The 24,671-nt window shown below is 46.2% G+C and overlaps 1 protein-coding gene across 2 annotated transcripts in view; it reads right to left on the bottom strand.

Moving 5' to 3' along the window:
- Positions 1–1,037: 1,037 nt before the first annotated feature.
- IQSEC3 (IQ motif and Sec7 domain ArfGEF 3) overlaps positions 1,038–24,671 on the bottom strand; it is a 91,105-nt gene continuing 67,471 nt past the window's right edge. Inside the window, exons 5-14 of one of the 2 annotated variants that reach the window (XM_062490988.1) lie at positions 21,444–21,605; positions 12,207–12,329; positions 11,420–11,586; positions 9,180–9,319; positions 8,239–8,364; positions 7,036–7,135; positions 5,009–5,170; positions 4,186–4,278; positions 3,702–3,745; positions 1,038–1,475 (exon numbers count right to left, since the gene is read on the bottom strand). In XM_062490988.1, coding sequence (XP_062346972.1) covers positions 1,038–1,475; positions 3,702–3,745; positions 4,186–4,278; positions 5,009–5,170; positions 7,036–7,135; positions 8,239–8,364; positions 9,180–9,319; positions 11,420–11,586; positions 12,207–12,329; positions 21,444–21,605 — 1,555 coding nt within the window. Of the gene's footprint in view, positions 1,476–3,543; positions 3,619–3,701; positions 3,746–4,185; positions 4,279–5,008; positions 5,171–7,035; positions 7,136–8,238; positions 8,365–9,179; positions 9,320–11,419; positions 11,587–12,206; positions 12,330–21,443; positions 21,606–24,671 lie in introns of those variants that run through there. The other variant, XM_062490989.1, reaches the window with a different exon arrangement.

Here is a 24,671-nt window from a genome sequence, read left to right as displayed (position 1 = left end):
GGAAACAAAACCAGCCAGAAGAAGGAAAGCAGAGATGGGTCTGTTTTAGAGAAGACATATTTGTGTGTGTGTGTGTGTGTGTGTGTGTGTGTGTGTGTGTGTGTGTGTGAGTGTGTTGAGGTGGGAGGGCACCTCTCAGTGCCGTCTCTTTGGAAAAGTACACATCCATTCCAGGAAGATCCCTGGACTGAACCCTTCCCTTCTGCTCCCTCAGAACTGCTTGGTGTTTCCTTAGTAAGCATGCGCATACATATGCTACCATACAGGTGTATTTACATGTGGTGAGGTCTGCTAGGTCTCAGCAGAGGTCTCTGGTACAATGCTCCAACATAACAACAGAAAGTTTTGGTGTTCAGTGAGGCCATCTTTGTGTTGTACTGCAGCTCAGGACAGTCCCCCCTCCTCTTCTCAAGCTCTCTTCCACTCGTGCACTCCTTCATTTGAAACCGGCTGCTGCAAGGAGATAATACTTGGAGAGCGGTGAGGAGGAAGCATGGCAAGTGCTGCACGTCCTCGCTCCAGCTTAGCAGGTGGCAGCGATGGCGACGGGGAGAACTCCACCCCCAGGAGTGCCCCAAGGTCGGTCCTTGGCATGGGTGAGTCCGTTTCTCTCAGAGACTGGTGAAGTTTTAGGGTGGGTACAAACCTGTTGCCAGGTAAATGCAAGGCAGGAAAGGAAGTCGAGGAATAGGAAACGGAAGACACGGTGCCTAGAAAGCAGCAGGTCATTGAGCCTCTGAAAACAGGGCAGCAAAGTGCTATATGGGCACAGCACGAGCGCAGAGGCCAGTGGGGCTGGCAGGGTGTCAGGGTACGTGAGCATGTAGGTTGGCAGTTTCTATAGATGGCTTCTCACAAACAGCATCATCTTGAGGGGAGACAGGGTTAGAGTTAGGTCAGTTGGATTTTTTTTTCTTTTCTTCTCATTTTACTAAAAAATAAATCACAAACTAGATCTCTGTAGGCAGAAAGGGTCCCTGGGAGGCGGTGGGGCAGAGAAGTGGGGAAGTCTGTGCTGTTTGGTGCTGGTGGTGTGGCTACACGAGGCTGCGTGAGCCACTGGAATACCTGCGCCTCTGAAGCAGCGAGCTGGGGGGGCAATACTGGTGGGGATGGTTGTAGGGAGGGGGTGGAGGAGGCAGGGGAGGCTGATTGACCAACTTCACGGGGGTCCCAGGGAGCCCACTGCCCACACCGCGCCAGGGGGTGGAGGTGCAGGAGTCAGAGGTGACGTAGCGTGTCAGAGTCTGGTTGAGGGCCGGCTCCATCCGAGCGAGGCACGGCTTGTCCAAGACAATGACTTTGACAATCTGCTGGCACTGTACAAGTGTCCCTGCTGAGGCAGGGTGTGAGGGCACCAGTGCTGTCTCCAGCCGCTCCCGTGGCATGTTAAGACGCATGCTGGGCTGCATTCCACTCTCGGGCCCCAGGGCGGAGTTGTGCTGGTACGTTTGAAGCCTGTTGTGAATTGACACCTAGTTTAGAAACAGCCAAAGAAGCATTAAATGTTACAAAACTTTTCCCATCTGCTGCTACTGGCTGCCCTGAACCCCGCCACCAGAAGACCTCACATGCATTCAGCCCTCCCTCACTCCCTCCCTCGAAAAACCAGAATAGGTACAACCCTGGCTGCGCAGTCCCCCTCAACAGCCCCATTGTCCCCGTCTAGCCTAAGTGTCCCTGTCCTTTCCATCGTGTCAAAGGCAGCAGAGCCTGCGTTCACAAATGCAGTGCAACTTTGTTTATCCAAACAGCACGGGGAACACAAATCGACTCTAGGAGTGGAAGTGTCTGTGGATTCTCATGGTAATGAACAGACCTCGAGGTCATTCATGCCTTTGTCCCCAGCAGCAAAAAGGAGAGGGGGACCAGACCACAAGGTTTCAGATAATCGAGGCTGTAAGTTTCAGCAAAATGACAGCAGCTGAATCTGAGATAGAGAGAGACAGAGAAACTCAAGCCTTTCCCAGCTCCCTGCCTTTCTAAATAGGAAGCTACACCACATGACTGGCTAATTTGTTTACAAAGGAAAAAACAGAAACCTGACACAGTCTAGCAAAAGGCAGCTCCCCCTGATCCACTTGATGGTTTGTCAGTGAAAGGAAATGATTTTCAAAAAAAAGAAAAAAGAAACAAAAATAATGTCCATCTAGCTCATACAATGATAAAAGAAATTAATGATGAAATGGCAGCAGCTTAGATAATCTCAGAGAAATGGAGATGCTCCTCTGCTGGCAGAGTAATACTGGTCAGCTGAAAGCAGGTAGGGAAGCAGGAGGTTGTCAGGGTTTCCACATCGAGATGCTGATAATGGAATCAAATAAGGGAGCTCACTGAGACCAGTCTGAAAAGGAGGAGCTGGCCTGGACTGGAGGTCCCTAGCAGGGGAAGTGCAGCAGGGAAATAATGCTTCCCAAATGATGGATGAAGTTACAGTTCCTCCTGGCAAGGAGGCTGATGGAGACCCCAAACCAGAGCTAAGTTGCTGTCTCAAAACAGAATGTCAGTAAAGTGACAAGCCGTGGGTAGGAAACAAGTGCTCGCAGGTTGGCGTGGCACTTCCAGCCAGGCAGGAGTACAGATGGGACAGTGGGGCTGCCCTAAGGGTCTGGCAGAATCAGCAGCAGCACCAGCAATTGGGAAGGAGAAGCTGTGAAGTGACCAAGTGCCCCACCATGCTGGAACAAGGATGAGCTGCCTCTCCCTACCCAGGCATGGAGGTTGCTCAGGCTCACTGCACAGCAGGACATAATATTGTGTCACTATTTATTCAGGTGGTGGAACATCCCACAGGAAAATCTGGCATGAAGTGCCAATGACATTAGGATACATGGAAACCATTCTACACAGGAAGACACTTCTCCGAACAGGAATAGGAAACTGGCTGGTGGAGGCACCTTTCCCAGGAAGGGGATATCTGCAGGGAAATAGGGTGCTTTCCAGGGAAAGAAAGCAGCACCTACTCCCCACACAGAAGCTGAATTCTTCAAGTAAATATATGTTGACAAGAGGGGAAAGAACTACCCTGGAAAAGGGCAGGTTCACGACAATGGAGATATTCCAGACAGAGAGAGAGAGAGTAGGAAGTAATTGATAAGAATTTCAGTGTGAAGATTGCATTTTCCTGTTTCCTCACAGGCAGTGGGAGTATGGATGTCTGTGAAGAAACAGGCAGCCCACTGGATGCTAGACATTCCTGCAAAGATAGATGTACACAGGACAGCCAAGCTCCCTCCCTAGGAAGAAGAAGCTCTAAGGAAAGTCTGGTATACAAAGGCCATGCTTTATCCCCTTCAGGGAGATGGAGAGACAGAGCTGCAGAGATTGTGCAGGAAAGCTGGGCTGTGGGGTATTTGCATGTGATGCTGCATGGAGTTAGCATGTCAGGGAAGTCCTTAGTGGGGCTCTCAGTCTCCCCAGAAGCAGTGGGGTGGTTTAGTCCACAGCGTTTGGGAGCTTGGTCCATGAAGGATGTTACAGTTATAAAAACGGATTGAAAATGCTTTGAAGTTTAGTTTGGATTTGAAAGTTGTATTACCCGTCCTAGCAGTAACTTTTAATTGTATCTCTGGAAATTGGTAAAATTGTCAGTCTGGCTGGGGAGGCATTGATTAAAACCTGAGAAAAGAAACAACAGAGAATGTGAGAAGCGCTGAAGTGAGAGAGAATTACTTACCTCAGCTGCTCTGCACTCTACTTACCTCCACTGTGCTGTCCGAGACCTTCTCCCCCAAATCCTTCTTGCCTTTGAAATAAAAGAAAAGATCTCACTCATGAGGTGTGCACCTCTAGTCAAGAGCTGGCACTCACACTGTGGACTCGAGAGTTAAAGGGAGAGGTGCAAGGCCAATCCAGACCCTCCTGCAACCAGTGAGCTGCTAGTGGGGTAGGTTTTTCCTGTTCAGGAAGAAAATTGGGCCGGGCTCTTCAGAAGTTAGCCATGCTCTATCAGTAACACCTCTTTACCAGGTATTAGAGCTATAGATTGGGCAATGAGACTTCAAGGGTTTTTCTAGGGTATTTGAAGAATGTATATGCTCTCATATTTCCACTATTTGGCCAAGGCTTAAGGATACAAAACTAAACAGTTCTTTTTGCAGTTATTCTCACAGGAATCAGTGAGAACACATTTGCAAAGGCAGCACTTCTTGACCAAGAGAAGTTAAGTACTGGGTACCCTCTCACCTGTTGGAGAGCCTTGCTTAGAGTGCAGTTCCATCTGGGCTCCATTGGTCCTTAAGGAGAGAGTCTTTGTCCCTTGCTGTTTCTCCAGTTCCCCTGGAAAACAGACATATGGAAATAAGTGAGGAGAGGGGTGGAGGGAAGGTCACCAGCATATTGAAGGAGCAAAACTGGAAATGAGCAAGGAGAATTAATTCAAGGAAATCACAAGTGAGTGCCAAGAAGGGAGAGAGCCAAGAAAAAACAGAAACTGGAGAGGATTTGACACGTGGAGAAACTTATGTATCTCCATAGGACCTTCTATATATGACCTACATTTATACAGGACTAGCTAGTGCTGCACAGATGGAGACCACTGAAGCTGAGCTACTTTGGCTCATCAGTTTGTACACAGAAAGGCCATCAAAGGCTACATGGACATCTTGTCTGTATAAGGCCATGGACTGACACAGATTGCTTGCCCTCAGGACAACTCTGTTAAAGGTAGGAGATCTATCCCAGCTATTTACAGATCATATTTGCATAGTCAGAGGAGTATGGAACAGAGAAGAATCTTCTGAGTGTGATAGTCTAAGCTACCCTATTCCAGGCCACTATATCACACTCCCTTTTTCACAAGCATCATAAGTAGTTAAGTCTTTCCATTTCTCCTGCTGGCCAGTGATCAGAAAGCCTGACTGCTTTTTCATCATATCAGTGAATCCAGGAACAATCCTGTGCATCCTCTTTGCCCCTGTTCCTGAAGAACTCTTCCTTTATCCTTTCTCCCTTCTAATCACATGCAGTGGGATGGCATTGGAGTGTGAATTGTAGGAGAGACCCTTACATTCAATTCGTATCTGTTCCAGTTCTGTCACTTCTGCTATTGACTCTTTCAGGTCTTCCACAAACTTCTGCATTTCCTCAGCACCCAGAGCACAGAAGTGTAGTACCTGTTTCTTCTCTGAGCCTGAAACTGGAGTCACCAGTGTAATGCCATGGGGATAATCTGAAAGAATATATGTCAACAAAATAAAGAGGTGTTACGCATTCTTTATTGAGTAGTAAGTTGTTTTGGTACATCTGAAGGACAGAGAGTTTTCAGCATGAATCCAATGGATTTTCACACCCAGAGTTTGTCACACTGTCAGCAGTGGGAGCCTGTAACACTGCAGCCCTCCAAGAGAACAAGCTGCAGCAGCAAGGCAAGTGTCACCAGCACCACAGTGCTGCCAAAACCTAGCTCTTGGTTACTCTTAGTGCAGCACTGGCCCTGGGAACCTGAGCACATGTTCTTTTTACAGAAGGAATGTAAAGCCTTTCTTAATCTGTGGAAGAGTAAACAGTGTTTATGAGACCACTGACACTTTTCCTCCTGTGGGAGATGCAGCAGGAGAGGTTGTCTTCTGGGGTCAAAGCCATTGCATCCACAGTGGCAGGACTTGTCACCAATCTCTCCTTTCATCTGCAGAGAGCACAGGAGGCGTGTTGGCACAGCATGGGTGGGGAGCTCATTGCACTGTGCAGAGAGAATGGTAAAGATGTGTGTTTGTAGGTCTCTGCTTAGTACTCCTCATAGGCAAAACACACAGGAATGTAAATTAAAGGCCATACCCAGAGAGTGAAAATGTAACAGCAAAGGTCTTATGTTTTAAAAATTTGGTTTATGTGCTGGGAGGTGATGACTGGAAATTCAGCTAACAGAATCAGGAGAACATGAGAGTGCAGAAAACTTGCCACACTTTTGACTGGACTTCCTCTATCATTTGCTCAATGTCTGATGGTTTCAATCCCTTTCTTCCTTTCCTTTCACATTCCTCTAAATTTGATTTCTATCTTCCCCTGTCCTGATCTTTGTGACATCTGCTTTACTGTCTCTTCAAGGGATGCACAACAGGGTGCTTTGCCAGAAGATCTTTGGGCACTCCCAGGATAGTCATGCTACCCCTGAAAGCTGATACCATCCCCGATTGTGCCTCATGGGGATGCTCAGGTATGAATGGCCCTTTAGTTCACACAGGGATGTGGGAGCCTCTTCCTGCTGCAGAGTAGGGTGTTGGGAGAGTGACTCACGCTGCCAGTAGGGTAGAGGAGGGATGGAAAAAACTTAGTATAGCCACAATGCTGCTACATTTTGCCTTCCTTGCATCATGTTCTCCATGTGCTCACAAAGCCCTGGCAGCATCAGCCATGCTTGCCTAGGACTGCTGTGCTGCCCCTGCACCTGTGCCAGCAGGAAGCCTGCCCGTTTCTGGAACTTCTCCACAGCACAACGAGCCTCAATCATGACACATCATGGCTCTATTCCCAGACCATCAAGGTCAGGCTGACTAGGGCTGGCCTCCTGCCATGCTTTGGTGGGTGCTGTTCCAAGGGCTTTGCCTTTGCCTTGGGAAGCTATCAATACAGCACGGCACTGTGCAGGGAGGTGGCACCAGCACCTGAGTCTCTGGCAGCAACAAAGGCAGCAGTGGGGGTTGTGACTTTGGACATGAGGGGAGAGGGGCTAAAGCTGGCAGCAGCAGTTCTGTCAGCAAGATTCTGCACCTACAGTTGGCTTCTGGGAGCTCAGTTGGATGTATATGGGGATTGATTCCCCAGTCTTCACCACTGGTGTTGTTCCCGCCACCATGACAAGCCAGACCCTTCAATGAGGCCCTTCTGCAGATGCTCAGACCTAGGAGAGGTACCAGAAGCTTCTTCTCATCACAGTGCACCTAAAGAGTGATCTCCTCGGCATCATGCCCCAGTTTTCTCTCCTCCACTTTTAACTCTGATAGAATTTCTCTCCTAATGCAAACTCACACAGCCCCCACCTTCCTTCTCATTTTCCCTGCCAAACCCCTCCAGAAAACCCAGGAGCAGTGGACTTACACTCGTTCTCAAAGAGATGGAACTGCATCCCTAGCAGGCCGACTGACTTGCAAAATGTGTATGTTGAGGAGCTTTTCTTCTTCGGGCAAAGCTTGAGGATCTGTTGGAGGGAGAGAAGCATCACTGGTGCTAGGGAATAGGGAGGCAAGAATGATGCAAACCGCTCAAAGCAAAAAGGCTTTCTGCAAGCTCTGTTAAGTGTACATGGAAGCAGTGTTTGGTGAATGACTGGCTCTTTGCCGGAGAGCTGCCTGGAATGCTGCACTTGTAACAGCACTTCTGGAATCCTGTAGGCATCACCCTGGGCCCACTCAGCTCTCTCCCAGAGGTGCTGGCTTTTTGATTACCACATTTCTGACTTTGAAAGGGTCATTCTCTTCACCAAAGAACAGATCAAAAGGCAAAGGGAACCCTGTCATAAATACCTTAGAGCTGGGAACATGAGTATATGAGAATGCTGTGCTGCCCTTGTACCTCAGCACTTGTTCTTGTGGATCTGGTTTATCCCGTGGAGTAAAGGGACAGCAAAGAGCAGATCCTCTCTCCAGGTTCACAACTGTGCAAATGGCTGCAGAGGGATAGGTGGGTAAAGCTCGCTTATCCTCTCCTTCTACAAAAGGGTTTGGGTTTAGTCTTGCATCTTCTACAACCACAGTTTCACTTTGCCATTAAATTTAGCAAACTTCCATTTTGTTAGGCCTCCTTCCAGTCTCAGTGTAACTCTGCTCTCCTGTACCTGCCTAATTCCATTGCTGGGGCAGGACACTTTCAAAAATCCTCTACACATTTGGAGGTCTGGTAAGTATTATCTAGTCTGCTACAGCCTTTTCTATGTTAGAAGGCAGTGATTTTAAAGTATCTGGCAGGAAAGATTTAAAGTGTATGAAAGGGCTCTGTCTACTATAGTACAAACAGACAAATAAATGAACCTCCCTTTCATGCCTCAAAGGCATGAGAGAGAGCAATGACATTGCTTGGATGGCTGTGGGATGTGACAGTTTGTTTTTTCAAGGGTTACTGGAGTTCTAGATTTAGTAGGTTTTTAACAGTGAAGGGTCCAGGGCTGCATCTTATAATGTTGATGAACTGGGAGCTGTCCTTAGAACAGGGGGGAAATGGATGTTGTGGGCTGGTTTTAGATTTCCTTACAAAAACCAGGGCAGGTTTTATTATGGCAGTGCCTAATTGTTAAAGCACACTCACCACCAGCAGGTCATTGAAGAGGAAAACTTCCCGTTGGTGAGCTGCCTGCTTCTGCACTTTGTTCACATCGGTCACTTCGTACAGGCGGCTGCAGCACACCAGCCGGCGGTGGGGCACCGACAGGACCTGCAGACAGCACACAGGGACATGCAGGGGTTGAAGAAGGGGCCACTGTGGGTCTGCCCCACCCTCAGTGACACAAAACCCTCCCCAGTGACACAATTCCACCCACTCTGCCCAGACAAATTGCCTCCTCGCCACAGCTCCTTGCCATCAATTTTCCTGCTGGTGCATTAACAGAGAAAGCCTTTGTGATCTGGGTAAATCAGAGGGCAGGCTAAAGGTAGCCTTATTGCTCACACATCCCACCTCTGGTTTCCAATCCTTGGGTCACTGCTCATCCTTTCTCACCCACTGGACATCTGCAGGTTTCCTGGGCTTTGAGAAATCATTCTGCTTTATTTTGGATAAACAGTATGCATGTTTTTGCACAACAGATTGGTTACTGGCAAAGAAGCTGCACATTTGGGGATCTCTTAACCCCAGCAATTTTTAGGGAACTCATTAGAGACAGATGGATAAAATTGTTTTCTCTCACTTTGCCTTTCACTTCCTACACCCTTAAAAGGCCTGAATGTTTAAAAAAACTGCAGAACTATCAGCTGAGCACTGGCAGACAGGACCTGCAGTAAAATTCATGGAAAAAGAATTACTGCACTGGATACTGTAAACTCTGGGCAAGGATATCCCTCAAAATTAGGAAGGAATGAGATAGCAGGAAACAAAGATTTTGGAGAAAAAGGAGTAAATTTGTAGAGACAAGCAAAGAAAGTATTACATAAGAGAAGAAAGGCATAGAGGAAAAACACAGAAAAGAGGGCAGGGAGGGAGGTGGGGGACGGAGGGGCTGAGTGGGTGCCAACAGTGTTATGAGTGCTCACCGTTTTCATTCCAACTATGGACTTCTCCACTTTTGTGACATAAGTTACATGGTCCTCATTAGATTTTAGCTCTTTCTGCTGGATCCTCTCATAGATCCCCACCACCAGATCCCGAGGGATGTCAGCACCGTCGTCCACCCCTGCCAAACACAGAAAATATTGGTCAGGCCAGTCAGAAAGAAAAGGAAAGGGAAGAACCAGTGGTCCCTGGCAGGTCCCTATTGCCTCTGCACTGTGCCGTGCTGGGAAGGCTGAAGGGGAATAGCAATACCTCACTTTAGGCTGTGTCCTTTGTTTCTCTAATGCATCAAATGCACCAGTAGGAGAGACTGACAGCTCTAAGGCCAATGCAGTTGATTTCATTATTCCATTGCTCTGCATGGTGGCTCCTTTCCATGTGTTCCCTAAGGTTTTATAGCCTTATGTATGAATTTCACATTCATATATCTTGGGCCGCTCAGCAGCAACCCCTGCATTGATTTTGTATCACCAAAAGTGCTAGATGTGGAAAAGGCCTATGATGGGATTCAGCAGCTCTTCCTGCCAATGCAAGCATCAGCTTTCCTTGTCTGCTTGGTGACCTCCACCATTTTTTCTGTGTTGTCTCCTAGGAATAATACTTTCCTGCTATTCCGTTTGTGATATTTCTGCCTTGACCCTGCCCCTTTCCTCTTTTACATCTCCTTAGAGAATCCTCCAGATTTTGCTGACTGACCCTTCAGAGCCTGGCAGAAAAAGGTTTTCTTCACCCTTCCCTGAGCCAAACACTGCAAACCAAGCTGCCAGTTCTTCCTCCAAACTGAATTTCTCCAGTCATTTTATACTGATTTTCTCTGCATTCTTTTCAGCTCCCTGGTCTGAGATGTACTATCCTGAGTGATGCTGGTGAGGAATGTCTGAAAAATGGAAAGGCATTGAGATGTCATGGCTCCCTTACCTACATCCTTGCAAATGTATACCAAATACCATTTCAAACACAGGCTGCTGCAGCTGCTGGCCTGGGCATTGGCCTGTAGATGAGTCTGGACTGAACTGTCCCTCCTTGTCTGTGATGGGGTGACATTCACTCGCTCTAATGAGTTGTGGTATGTTGCAGACTGGAGTTGAGTGACCTTCATGCTGATTTAATTCACTGTGGTTTGAACTGACAGATTTTAAGGCAACCTTAAGTGTAAGCTAACATTAAAAAAACCCCTCTTTTGTTAGTGCTATCAATTGTAATACTAAAGGGGATGATGGCAGGTAGCAGCTCCATTCAGTATCTGTGGAATTAACTTGAAAGAGGGCGTCAGTGTCGCATTATACCAGTCTGAAGCAGGAGACAAATTGTGGAAAGTGTGGGAAGCTGAGATGACACTTTCTGAACAGCCAGCAGGACAAAGTAGTAAGTCAAAGGAATCCAGAAAAGTAAAAAATCTTCAGAAAAGACAGGAATTTATGCTGGAAAAACTTTGAGGGAACTTTATCTGAATTGCAGATGTGCAGGAAGAGAAACTTGGAAAATGGCTGACCTAGCATGACCTGGGAGTGAATATGGCTAGAAATGAGACAATAATTTGTCTAGACATGATGTCAAAAAAGGCCAAACAATACTAAGCTGCATTAGTAGATCTGAAAATAAGAACAAGGCAGTAGCTCTATATATGTTGTGACCACATCTGAAAAAGTGCTTTTAACAACCTATTACCAGGATGGAAATGACTGACCTCGAAAATAGAAGAAAATTGATTTGGGGAACTGATATATCAGAAATTGCAAAGAAATAATGTATGCATGAACTTTGTCACTCCTACAGTTACTATAAGTAATTGCAGAGAATTAAGAAGGGGAAGATTTAGCCTGAAAAAAAGGAAAATGTGTTCATAGCAGCAAGTAGGGCTTGTTTAGCACAACCCAGCAGGGTCTAAGAAGGATGGAGCTGAACAACAGGAAAATGTAATACAATGGACTTTTTCCAAGCAGTGAGATATCTTAAAAGATGAAGCCATCTCTCAAAGGTAAATGGTTGGTTTCTGAGAAGGCTGGACAGCTTTCTGCAGAAAACAAAGCTAATTAAAATTTCCCTTCCCCAGCACCCTAGAAGGCATCTCAAAGGGCCTTCCATGTTGGGCTCACAGGCAAGCAGCAGAAGACCTGGAGAAAGGCAGTTCCACAAGGTTTTTCCTGCCTTCATCCAGGCAGAATTTAGAAAAGCAAGAGGGCAAAGAAAAACCCCCAAAACATCAAGGCAGGACCCTCACCTCTCAGATTGCGAATGAAGTCCTCCAGCATCATCTTCCTGTCAGGCTTGATGTTGGGGCTGTACATGTCCGTGTTGAGGAGGATGATTGCAAAGGCCAAGATGAAGATGGTGTCCGGGTTGTGAAACTGCTGGACCACATCTGGGTTACACATGCAGTACCTCTGGCTGTGGCAGGAGGGATGCACACACTTAACATGGAATATGGGAGGCCTCTGCTCCAGCTTGGCAATGGCTTTCTCACAAGTAGATCACATTCCTCCTTTCACTCCACCTCTCGCACAACAAGAGAAGGAACCCACTGCTCCCTGAAGGCAAATTTCCACACCAGTGGCTGAAGTAGGCCACTGAAACTTTAGCCTTCTTGTCCTCAGGAATCAAAAACACAAGTGAAAATTGGAGAGGACTACTCAGAATGTGTCAGTACATAAGCATAATGCAGGAGAGGTCTGCTCCAGCCAGCCTTGCTAAGTACAAAGTACTCTTCTGGATGCACCAAGGGAGAATCCAGCAGCCCTGCAAGCCCTCCTTGGTGACTCCTGTGAGTTATAGGGATTCTCTTGCTGGCAGCCATGTCAGGACTGGCCTCACTCTGGCCCCTGGCACCCTTCATGCCACTGAGCATCTGACAAAGCCACAGCTGTGATGCAGCAGTGGCACAGAGGACTCCATCCTTCAGGAGCCCCTCCATGATCCTTCTCTTTGGAAGGGAACTCCGTGGACATTCTCTCCATGACTGCTGTTTTTTGCCTTGGGTGTGTTGTGCTCCCTGCTTCTCCTTCTCTTACCTGAAAGCCTCGATGAGCCGCTCCACCTTCTGTGCTTCCCCCTGCACGCGGATGTGGGCTTGGAATTTCCGCAGGGCTTCGTCCAGCTCCATGCCTGAGAAGTCCATCTCGTCCACCACACAGCTGTGAGAGGGGGACACAACCTGCATCAGAACATCCTCTCACGGCTGACACCAGACAGGCTCCTCCACTGTGGGACTGAGGCCCAGTCCCCAAGGGAAATCCCATGGGAGAGGCCCTGAGACATCACTATGGCTTTCTGGGTCCTTCTTACCATGGACAGTGATTTCACTCAAGTGATTCCTGCATTCCACAGCTGATGAGCAATTCTTGTGCTTTACTATATGTTTATATATATGTGTGTGTATGTATACACCATGACATATACATATCACACCTAGACAGCATATACATTCACATATGCATTTACAGACAAAATATGTGTGTGTGTGTGTGTGTGTGTGTATATATATATATATATATACACATTATATATATATTTATTGATACTTACCTGTATCTATATGGATATTTAGACATCTATATTGACATAGATATTTAGACACCTGTATCAATATCAGTAAGACCAGAATCAGCTCAGAGAAAATAGGAAATGGAAGCTATTGTGCAGAAATAACATGCAACATTACCTGCTCATCTGGTGTCACTTTGCATTTTGATGTGGTTCACTGCCCACTGGAAATTCATGGCCAGTTTAGATACTCCAAGAAGAGGATGCCACCTCTCTTATTTGCCACTAAAGCATTTTCTCATATGATAAAGGCCCTGCTGTTAGTCTCCAAAACCTACCACTACAGTTCTTCTCTATATCAGTCAAATAATCTACTTGTTCTTATTCTTACTGCATGGTATTTCAGTCACTTTTAATGACACCTTTCCCATGTGGCTTCAGCACATTCTGTTAGCATATTCCTACCTTTTGTACTCAGGTCATTACTGCAAGCATTAATCAAAAGACTAGACTCAGAAATTATGTCCCTTAGGTCCAACTTCCCATTTCAGCAGAGTATGTAGGCACTAATGTCTATATCAGCCAATTCACTCCCCTGTTTATGATTCCTCCGCTAATTTCTCTCTCTTCCACTCTCAACAAAAAGTTTCTTATGTACAAAGCTTTGTCCCCTGTCTAAAAATGAGTTATTCTAAGAAAGGGAGATATTGAATTAATCTACTTTCCACTGACTTTGGTATGTAAAATTTACCTTCCTACTTGTCATTATTCTTTCCCAGAAATAAATGCTTTAAACTGAGATTCTGTCTGAGAGATGATGAAAATCACAGGTGCTAAAATCCCATTTTCTTTAAACCTTCCTTAAATACAAAGTGACTAATTTGATAATGGGACCACCTTGACATTAAAAGTGCATTAAAAATTCAAGAACTTCATATTTTCTGCTTCTCTGTACCTTGGATGCAACTTCTATTATCCTGTTAACCCCTTTATTTAATTCTTTGTATGGTGTTTAGGTTGTTTTGTCATGTGGTAAAAAAACTGATCCCAAATTTAAGGTTATTAAGGAGGAAATTTTCCCCAAGACACATTGCCTGTGACTTTATGAAGAGTGGTACAGGGAAATAAGAGGGGGAGGAAATGATCTTTATTCTGGATCCTTCTATTTCCTAGGATTATCTGGAAAGTTTGCCAAAGAATCATCTACTAATAAAGGGATGTTCTGTTCCCGGTTTCTTCTTCCTTTCTGAGATAAACTGGGGATGTGTCTATTGGTCATTTCTAAGTGCTGCAGTTTGCTGTGGGTTGTTGAGAAGCGGTTGAACTAAGCTGTTGAGTGCCATGTGCAGCCTTGCTAGAATAAAAATCTGTTGCACGATGCCTCAAATGGCTGAAGGACAGAGTTAAAATGCTCAGAGACATTTCTGCATTCCTCCATTGCCTTATTGATTCAGGAGTAATCATCATTTAACTGGGGTGACACCCGCAGAATAATTTACCGAGCTCTGACTGAACATAAAGTGTTTTGTATCTTCTGAGATTGGACTTGTTACAACCTCAGCTAGGAATTTTGGGCTCTTTCTCTGCAGAAAAGTCCATATAATCGAAATTCAGAAACAAATAGGGAGAGCAAAGAGACTGTTCTCACAGGAAATCTTCCATGAAATATATTTTTTATCTCTCCAAGAGGTGGACTGCAGAAACACTTGGCAGTAAGAAAAGCTTCCTCCACTTTCCTCTTTCCTTTCTTATTTTTATTTTTCTCATACTTATACTCAGTGCCTTGGGTTAACATCAAGGCATTCTGCTTCTTTGAATTTATCTTTGATAGTAAGAACAGTTTTCCTTTTGTTAGTCATTATTGTGTTCACAGCTGCAACCACCTCTGTACTTGTGCTTTTGTTATTATTTTTAATCCTTCCCAGTGAGCAGTGTTTCTCAGCACTGATCCCAGCGATTTTGCTGCTGCTGTCTGCTTCCAGACATGTGAACACTGAGTCCTTGCACAGCCTAAGGACACCCACTAAGGTCACCCTAGTAACCCCAATCCACCAGCACCAAATCATCTATCTTTTGCTTACTCCTTCTGTCTTTGATCAAGCTTTCCCCATCCACACAGGCTGCCCTAACACATCCTCCTCCCCTTTGCGTACAAATCTCAAGTAATAAAGTCAATGTCCTCAATACAGAAAGCATTGAACCTTCATTAGGACAAGTAGGACAAGACAGCTGTTCATATCTCTTTTCAAGCTCAGACAGGCATTGCTATATAAGTGATGCTCGGATTCTCCTTTGAGGGTTTTTCTCATAGACTGACTGATGCAGGTTTAATTTGGAAATTCTAACTCCTGGGAGTCTCCTCCATTTGTCTCTCAGCCCAAAGAATAGTGTCCCCTGTCCTGCTTACTGAGAAAAGTTGACCAGGCACAAAGGACCAGTTGGGCAGAATGTTTGATTCAAGCAACGTCAGCCTGTACTTGGATTGATTTATCTCACAAATCCCGTGTCAAAGGTCTGAAGAACAGGTCCTAGAGGAGCCATCAGGTACCAAGCTGCTATTTCTGATGCTACACAGGCAGAAAGAAAGGTGGATCAAGCTTATCTGATATTTTTTGTGTGCAAATTTGACACAGCAAAGTCCATTCAAAGAGGCAAACTGCCTTGTGCTGTGGGTCTGCCATGCTCCTGCTCCTCTTCCAGACAGCTGCAACTTTTGCAGCCTTCCCTGAATGCAGGTTCCTGCACAGACTCACATTAACTTTCCAAATGTACTCTGGTAATTGTTTCAGACTCCCCTGAAATGCAGCACAACTTTTCTTAGTGAAACCAGAGCTTTTCTTTCCAAGCTAGACACTGTGAAAGCTGACAAAGGATATGAGAGCGGGTGGCTCTCTGCATCCAAGGAATAAACCAACAGCTGATATGCACAAGCCAAAAAGAGTCCTGAGTTCATTTTTCCACATACAGCTGAGCACTTTTGAGATGCCTGTTCCAGGGATGCTGGGAGGCTTGAGGGATGATGATACAGTGACACAGTAATCACCTTATAAAATATCATATTTCAACTCCTTCCTTCCCATGAACTTGCAACAAACCACACAAATTGAGCTCGCAGTGCATCCAGAGATTGATTTAGCCCACTATCTGCAAGGATATGATTTTGGATCCTGTTGTTGAAGTGAGCAGGAAAAGCGCTGGCTTCCAGCCTCATAAACAAGATGGTGGGGGTTGAGGACTCTTGAATTCTACACGAGGTTCTAGGACCAAAGAGGTGGCTCCTAGATGGATTACTGTGCTTAGCTATTGTTTCTGTTGTGGCCTCCTAGGCTACAGGGAAAAGATTCCCCCCAAAACCAGGTGGACATAATGACAGAAGAGCTGTGAGGATTTAGCAGAGGACTAAGCATGGCAAAAAAAAGCCTGTGGCAAAAGGGTTCAGTGAAGACAGGAAGCAGCTGTATCATGTGGGGTTGGGATCTGCTCATCCAAGTGTAATGACCTATTTTCTAGCTTTTCCGCTCAGGTGACAATGCAGCAGGAGCTGGGATGCAACTAAAAGCATCTGTAATGAACCTGCAGCCTCTACTCCAGGAGGGAGCAAGGGGTGAGGCAGCCAGGTGGAAAGTTTAAAATCACAAGGCACAAAGATATTAATGAAAACCATCCCTTTTCTCAGCCTCCCTAATTCTACAAGCTTTCTGAGGGTGAATCAGGATTTGGGTGAATTGTAGAAGAGCTCAGCTCCCTGGAAGGAGACTGCCCTGCACGTGTGAACTGAACAGAAAGAAAAGTTAGCAGGACTCCCTGATTCCATGTACCAGTGGGCATAGGTGTGTGCCCCAATCCTGCCCTCCGCAGCCTCTTGGGAAGGACAGTCTCTACAACAGAGACAGCACCAGTCTTCCCTTTCTGGACAATTCTACAGGACATGTATTGACTGTTTTTCCCTGTGTCTGTCATGCCTACTCACTCTCCCTTGATTGTTGGTAGCTTACATGGCTACTTACTTGGGAATCTACTCCCTCCTGAGTTTCCCTGGGATTAGGCAGACTCAAGCTGCACCTTCAGCCTGTACAGGCCTGGCAGGTGAAGGCTGTTCTTACTCACATTTGGTGTGTGCTACAGCTCTGCTTGCAGCAGGAGCTCAGAACTGCCTAACGCATTCTTCCCTCTGTCCTGTTTCCATCACATCCTTATCTATTGCTCCTGCTTAAACCCTCCTGTGACTTAAGTCCCTTACGGATCCTCTGAATCATCCTCAGTGAGAGGGGAAGAAGGGGAAAGAAGGCTAGTTTGTGCTAACCTGACAAGTGCATTCTGTCTGTCCAAGAGGAATCTAACACCTCTTTGAGAGACAGTCCCTTTACTGGGCTCCCAGCTCTGCACTTACCGAGAGCAGCTTTTCTCTCCCTGACTTTCCATGACAGAAAGAGTAGACAACACAAGTTTGACAGACAGAAGACCTGCTCACCCCCAAGGAGAATGTCTCCAACAGCAACTTCCACTCTTAACAACCAGACCCCAACTCAGCACAATGTCTCCTCTGCTGGAGTCTGTGCCCATTTCTCCTCTGACAGCAAGTGCACCACATCAGCCACATCTGCTCTCCCATGAGCTGAACATAAACCATCCAGTAGCAGCACAGATGACTCCATTCATTAAATCACTCACATTATCTTGATCATGAATGAACTACAAATGGAAGCAATTCCTGCTTCCTGTCAGGAGCAGGTGGAGGGGAAGAATGGACTAAGGTGAAGGAAAGAGAAGAAAAGCAACAAATAAACACAGAATAAAGAAAGGATGCAAGAACGATGATGTATCTCATATTAAAGCTATGTGTTAATCCCTTGTTAATCTTCAGCAACAGAATTATTTTCTTGCAGTACTTGACAAATAGATTTGATTAGAACTGCTCAAAACATAGATCCTTTAATGGGACAGACTACCTCCCTCCAGCTGTATTCCCTGAACTGGTAGACACTGAAACCCTGGGGCAGGTCCCCAGTAACTCCCTCTTGCTGGCTGCAGGACAGCCAGTGGAAGGAGATTCTTGGATTTTTTTTGTGGCATGCTAATCACAGTGAATGGCTGTTCTGTGGGATGCTTAAAATAGGTTACAAGTGGGATTTATGCCCTGTAACAAAAAATGCCTAAAAGCTGCATGTCCAGCCTAAACTAGCACACTGAGAAAAACAACACTCTTGAGGGCCCCATGTGTCTTCATTGACAAAAGGAATTCATAAATTTGTAGAAGACACTAAACTTGGTAGTGGCCAACAGCAGGTGAGATAAATCCTGGTTTTAAAGACTGAGGTATTTTCTAAACAAGAAAATTACATACTGCATCTTCCTAAAGAGACAGACCTGAGTGGCTCAGTATTATCAATGCGTGTGTGTCAATTATAGTCAGAAACTGTAGAAAATCTCCTTCCCTCTCTCTGCTGTTCCTCTGGCTAGCATGTAGAACTACTTGTCAATTATCCAGATACCTTTTTTGAGTTCCAAGAAAGTCAGATAAAGGTTGAAAGATAAGAGCAGGAAGATGGAAGGGAGATTATTATTTCAGAGCATTTAGGTGCTGGGCATGAAGGTGTGGGAAGGCAAAATAGCACACCAAAGTGCTCAGTCCTCATAAAATGCTTACTTCACCTAAACCCTTGTCCTTTTACATAAAAGGCTTTGCACCCAGCATAGCACTTCTCTGGAGTTTTACATTTACTAGGTGGGCAGTAAAGTGGGATTGTCTTCACAGTGCCAAATGCCACTCTGCACTCCTGAGCTCTGGTGTTTGACAGCAGGAACAGGCAGAAGTTAGCTTCTCTGTCAGCCGGCACAGCTTCAATACCTGCAGAAGCCAGGGGAACTCTGCAGAGTACACACTTATGGCTGGACATTACAGCTGAGTCTGGAGTTTGTAACCTGGGCAACTCTGCCCTGCCTCCAAATGCACAAGGGAGGCTGACACTTTTGCAGATGTTTTAAAAGCTGTCCTATTATTTATTCATGCAGCTGGGTCAATTCAGCCTGGCTGCAGTAGAAACGTTGCTTACAATACACAATTGCAACATAAGTTTTCACATCGAGCGAGAGCTAAACTAACACAGCAAGCAGCATCAATAATTGAAATTGCTTTTGGGAGGTAGAGGAGGCTCCAGGGCCATGTTTGGGATGTGAAAGAGCACAGACATCTCTGCTTGCATACAGGCTTGCTCACTGCAGGTGAGCAGAGCCTGTCCAAGCACTACTGCCTGCTCATGGCCACCCTACCTGGGCATTTGACAGGACCAAGTACCTGTTCTTCTGCCTGTTTGGGCCACAAAAATGACTGCGGTATTGCGCAAATTGTGCAAAAGCTACTGTATGAGCTCTTCTGTCTGCCATGTGCTCTCCAGGGAATACCATGTAGCTTAACATTGCTAACATGGGTGGATGCGGGGACAGCAAGACATCCCTTGAAGAGTCTGTTGTCCAACCTGTGTCAGTGTTCCTGAACTATTTTGATGGGAGTTGGATGAAGAATGAGAACCAGACAAGGTCTTAGTTCTAAAATGCCAAAAGGTCTTTGATCTGCCTCTTGTTCCCATAGAAACAGCTCATAAGTTGTGGCCAGTCCTTGAGATACAGTGCACTGGAAATGCCAGCACACTACATTACACTGCCAGCCCTCTGCTTCCTGCATCATGGACAGGAAAAATACCTGGGATTATAATTCTGGGCCATGATTTCTCCTTTCAATGCCTTGTTTCCATGCATGGCACGCTGCTGGGTGTGCAGCCATTGCCCACCCAGCTCTCATGAGCAGCTGATGAAAAATTTGTTTGCAAAACCCACCAACCATGCTCAACCATACCCCCAAGCTCAGAACTAGCACAGGAAGAAAGTACTTTCAAATGGCACAGCTACAAACAGCTGAACATGCATGTTTTTTCCTTCCTGTTTTAGAACATTCTGCATATATTTTAAGACTACTTTTATCTTTGCCTTTAAGGAAGACGAATATTGTGAAGAGGGGGTAGCAGCACAGATTGTTAGTGCAAGCATATCATCTGTTGCCTGAAGTGATCAGACACAGGTTTGAACCCTGAACTCAGTTGTTTGATACATGTTCAGGTAGACACAGTCCCTGCCCAAGATGTATCCATGTACACACAGCCTCAATATCTCAGTCCCCATCTTTGAGCCTTGTTTTCTACAGATGTTAATAGGATGGGCAAAGTCACTCTTTCACTGAACATTTGGAGTGTCACCACGAGTGGGGCAGTGGAAACTTCAAGTAATAAGCATGATGTAGTAGGGTCACCTGCTCCAATGGCCCCGTGCCCCAAGCAGAATCAGGACAGGCAACCCCAATGTAGCAGCTCCTGGGCACGGAGGTTGACACCAGGATTTGCAATAAGGGACTGTTCCCAGGAGCTGCTGACACTGGGTTTGTAGTTCCATGTGAGGCAGAAGAACATGGTCATTTGCAGGGATGATGCCAAATTTAGGATTACAAGGAAGTGTCAGCCTACTGTTGTAGTATTTCCCTGTGTGTGCAGAGGCTAGGTTTGGACTTGAGCACATTATCTGTCAGGGAAAGCAGCCCACACAATGCTTACTGGAGAAAAAGAGGCAATTACTTTTAATTGTAGTTCTCGGTGTGAAGAGACTGGACAACCCATGTGTCTTGTTGCTGGACAAATCAATACTTCCACAGTATATTAGAAAAAGAGATGGACCTAAGGTCAGGTAGGTACCTGCAGTAATAAGAAGCAGCAATTGCAGCTGGAATGAATTTTAAAATTTAGGCTGAGATTTGGCTCTTGAATTTTGGCAAACTCCAGTCTTTCTCTGGAGTAGAAGTGGTATGTGGATAGGATTTGGAGTTTCTCTATGGTTCAAGAGAAACCACTGCAAAATTCAAGGGAGATAGAGAGCATTTTGGAGAATGGAAGACTGTAATAAAGGACCCAGTGCAAAGGACTTCCCTCCTAATGGAAAGGCAGCTCTCACTAAGAGTTGTGCTTCTGCATAATAAAAGACGAAGCTGAGTGCTGGTCATGCCTTGAAATGGGTCTCTGAATGAGCTAGACTTGAAAGAGGAGAGAGGTGTAGGCTGAGAGATGCATGGTTTGTGACCAGGAAAGGGTGACGGTGAGAGAACTGAAGGTAAAAATCCAGCAAAGGCAGCCACTGAACAGAAGCAGGAAGGAAACCTCAGATTTTGTTCTGAAAAGGGGCAGCTCAGCTTGTTGGAGATTTTGGATTGGGGATGCTCCTTAGTGCTCTTTGCCTGCTGTGGCAATGATGAGCCCTTTGTAGCATGTTTTCATATGCAGGTCTCCTCATCACCACAAACAGGACCTCATAATTATCCTCATAATGCAGTTGGACAAACTCGAAGGACCACAAATTTCAACATGGACAGAAAGAGAACTGAGTATGTAGCCAGCACTCATTTCTCACTGCTGGTCTCACAGCAAGAAGCAGATATTTTTTCCTCCTCTGCCTCTCTTAGTACTTCCCAGAAGGCATCAGAGATACTTTATACAGATAAAAGAACTTTATATGAAATGAAAGAACTGATGATATGAAGGGTGAAACACATAGCTGGGAAATGTGTTGAGGGATGCCAGATAGGGACTGGCAGTGGTGGAGTTCCTGAAGAGTGGGGGTGAAGGGGTATGGAGGACAACAAAGTGCTTGCTGGTGCAGCCAGGGGCAGAGTGGGCTGGCAACTCCTTTAGAGCGCAGGGAGGAGGGGAAGAGATTTCCACACTTACTCCAGGACGTCCCTGTTGAACTGCTTCTTGCTGTTGCCCAGGAATTCCCCAATCATCTGGCGGCTGAGGCCCTTCCGCTGAAGCAGAAAGTGTGCCACCCCAATGGGGGTGTCTGGGATGAAGCCTCGTGAGATCAGGAACTGGATCCCTTTGTCTGGGTTTCTGGAAGGGAAGGACAGACACATGGTGAGTTTGCATGATCTCTTGGAGGCATTGTTCCCTCTGGCTCACCCCATGGCTTGCATCAATGCAGCCCTTGGTGTGTGCCTGGGCTCCTATGAGTTCACATGTATGTCAGGAGTGGGACTGGTTGGGGTGAGGCAAAGTAACTTCCTGTATGCACCCCTAGCTGCTGCTGAGGACAAAAAGATGTCATAGGACCTGCTGTGTCACTTGCAACACCTGCTGTCACCTGGTAATCACAAGTGGCATCCCACTGCCACAAAGGATTCTGCTGCATTGTACCACTCCTCATTAGTGACTCTTCTGCTAACAATCTGCTCCAGAGTCAAAGGCTCTTTCCTCTGGGAAGAAACTTAGGAGACATTGCTGCCATGGTCTATGGGCAAACAAAGCTCAAGACTCCAAGGGAGATAACCACAAGTGGACAGTTTTTCTGTAAAAATAAATAATTTTGTTTTTTCACCTGAGCTTGATGTTGGCTGCCTGAACAGAAATCCCATACTCAGATTTGCTTATCTCTTCCTCCACTTTCCCCAGCCTTAGCTATGTTTTTCTTCCCTTCTCTATTGATTCACAACCTCAGGCAGAAATCTTTGTGTGTGAGAGAAGGCGCCCAGAGAAAGCCTTGTCAGAAGGGAGGGAGCAGTGTACAGCTCCCAGACAGAGGGCTTTTCTCCCTCTGTGGCTGTGAGCATCTCTTTGAGAACAGGTCTGGTGCTGAGTGGGCCTGATTGCCTGGCTGTGGGAGTGATTTTGTGCTTCTCAACGTGCCAGTGTCTGTGCCTGCACATACAGCTCTTAGAGAAGCGGAGTAGTTTGGGTTGGGAATGATCTTTAAAGGCCATCTACTCCAACCCTCCTGCAGTGAGTGGGGACATTTTCAACTAGATAAGGTTGCTCAGAGACCCCTCCAGCCTGATCTTGTATATCTCCAGGGATGAGGCATCCACCACCTCTCTGCACAACCTGTGCCAGTGTTTCACCACCTTTATTGTAAAAATCTTCTTCCTTATATCTGCTTGAAACCAGCCCTCCTTCAGTTTAACACCATTACCCCTAGTTCTACTACCAGAGGCCCTGATAAAACATCTGTCCCATCTTTCTGTCCTCGTTTATAAGACCTTGTGTATCCTGAGAGTGGCTGTGACACTACATGGTGCCTGTCTCACAATGCAGAGATGAACAAAAGGTACATTTGTACTCTGCAGGAAGTTTTCTTCCTGTATTTCAGTCTGCCCCACTGAAAGGTCTCTATCATGATGCATGGTGCTGAGGTGAATCACTGCAGTGGCAGGAAGATTGCCACAGGTTCTCTGAGCTGGTGGGTGGAGAGAGGTAAGAGGGTGAGTTCATGAAATGATGTCATGCTTCCATCATTAATCCAAATTCAGGATTCTTTGTCAAGGCTCAAGGAATGAGTTTGCTCAGGCAGTTTCCTGGGGTGAGGAAAGAATAGGATAAGATTTCAGAGCACATGAATGCATGATATGCACAGGCACAGACTGTGACATTGTCAGGTGGTGAAGTATGTGGGTGAGCAACATATGTCTAGCTATAAGGGGATCAGCATTCAGCAGAATGGCCTTCTCCTTACAGGGGCCTCACAGGCATGTAAAAAGTAGATGGGCTTGAAATAGTTCTGCTTACTCGGTAATGTCAAAAGAAAATATTCTGGGCAGTGTGGCATCCCTGGGGAGAGGGCTGAAAGAACAGTCAGCCCATTAAATTTGTAAATAGGAGAGGTACAAAATCTGATACAGAAAATTCCAGGCCTTCTTCAGGGAAAAGCAAAAATACACCTTCTTTAGTATCACACAGACCTCCTGGTTCACCATTGAAGAGCACAGATAAAGTTCCGTGCTAAGTGCAAAGGTGATATGGTTGGGACACAAGTCAAACTAAGCAACAGAGATTCATAAAATGCACATCCACCTGCACATTTTGGTATTTGGCAAGGGACGGTATGGTGTTCACACAATGAGGATGAACTCAATTACACCTGTGAAACTCCAAAGTCACTGGACTGACTTTGGATCCACCCCAAAGGAGCTGAGAGCTGAATATGGCCAGAAAAATGCACACACTGCTATGGATGCACAGGTTTCAGTTGAGATGGTACACACAACACCATCAGAGGATGCAGGATAAAACAGTCCAGCTGTGAAAGCCCACCTGCACTGCCTAGACTATAACTCAAATATTCTTTCACTAACAGCAGCCTTTCATCAGTTTTTCCCAGGATTCAATTTGTTCTCCACAAAATCCTGATAGCAATACAGTGTCTCTGCCACTGAACACCTGCAGATGTATTCCATGCAGTGCAGCATGTAGCTTTTACCTAGACGTGCAGCAGACAACTGTACTCCCCTCTCTCCTGAGCCTGGTCCCTACTATTCATTTTTGGTGTTGCAGGGGTGTTAAACAGAGCCAGCAAATGCTGCGGGATTCCTCACGTCCTGCTGGCTTTCCCTCTGCCCACGCAGCCAGCTGCCCACACGCACCGAGCTGTTACAGCAGTGCTGCATAATGAAGCTCTCGCCATTCCAGGGATTTCACCCCCTCACTGTGCAGCAGGGATGGGGGAAGTGCCACTGCATCGGTGTGTTTCCAGAGGCCTGGTTCATGCCAGAGCATTTTTGCCACTGCCTTCCAAAAATGCAAGGCAAGGCCAGATAAACTGTGGCAGATTCCACTAGAAACTGCAGGCTTTCAGCTCCTGCTCCAGGGAAAGCCAGAAAAAAGGATGTGTCCACATGCTCATACAGCCTCAGCTCCATGTTCTACGGATCAGTGCCCACATCCCAAACCCCACAATAGTAAACTGGCTTCTTCCTGGACATAGACAGGGAAAGCAACAACTGAATAACTGCAGAAAGCTTAATGGCCCTCCCAGCCCCTTGGATAGGAAGTCACAAGGGGAGCTGCATGTCCCCTAGATACTGCTCTGGGATTGAAGAAAGGCATAATTCCCCAGAGCTAACAGGTTATTTTCCTCACTCCTGTCCTCCAACCTGTACTTAGAACTGGAAACATGCTCTGTAAGAG

The sequence above is a fragment of the Cinclus cinclus genome, chromosome 4 (genome assembly GCF_963662255.1).
Source record: "Cinclus cinclus chromosome 4, bCinCin1.1, whole genome shotgun sequence".
Classification (NCBI taxonomy): domain Eukaryota; kingdom Metazoa; phylum Chordata; class Aves; order Passeriformes; family Cinclidae; genus Cinclus; species Cinclus cinclus.
Note: the sequence above shows the minus strand (reverse complement) of the source record. Positions and strands in the feature narration are given on the sequence as shown.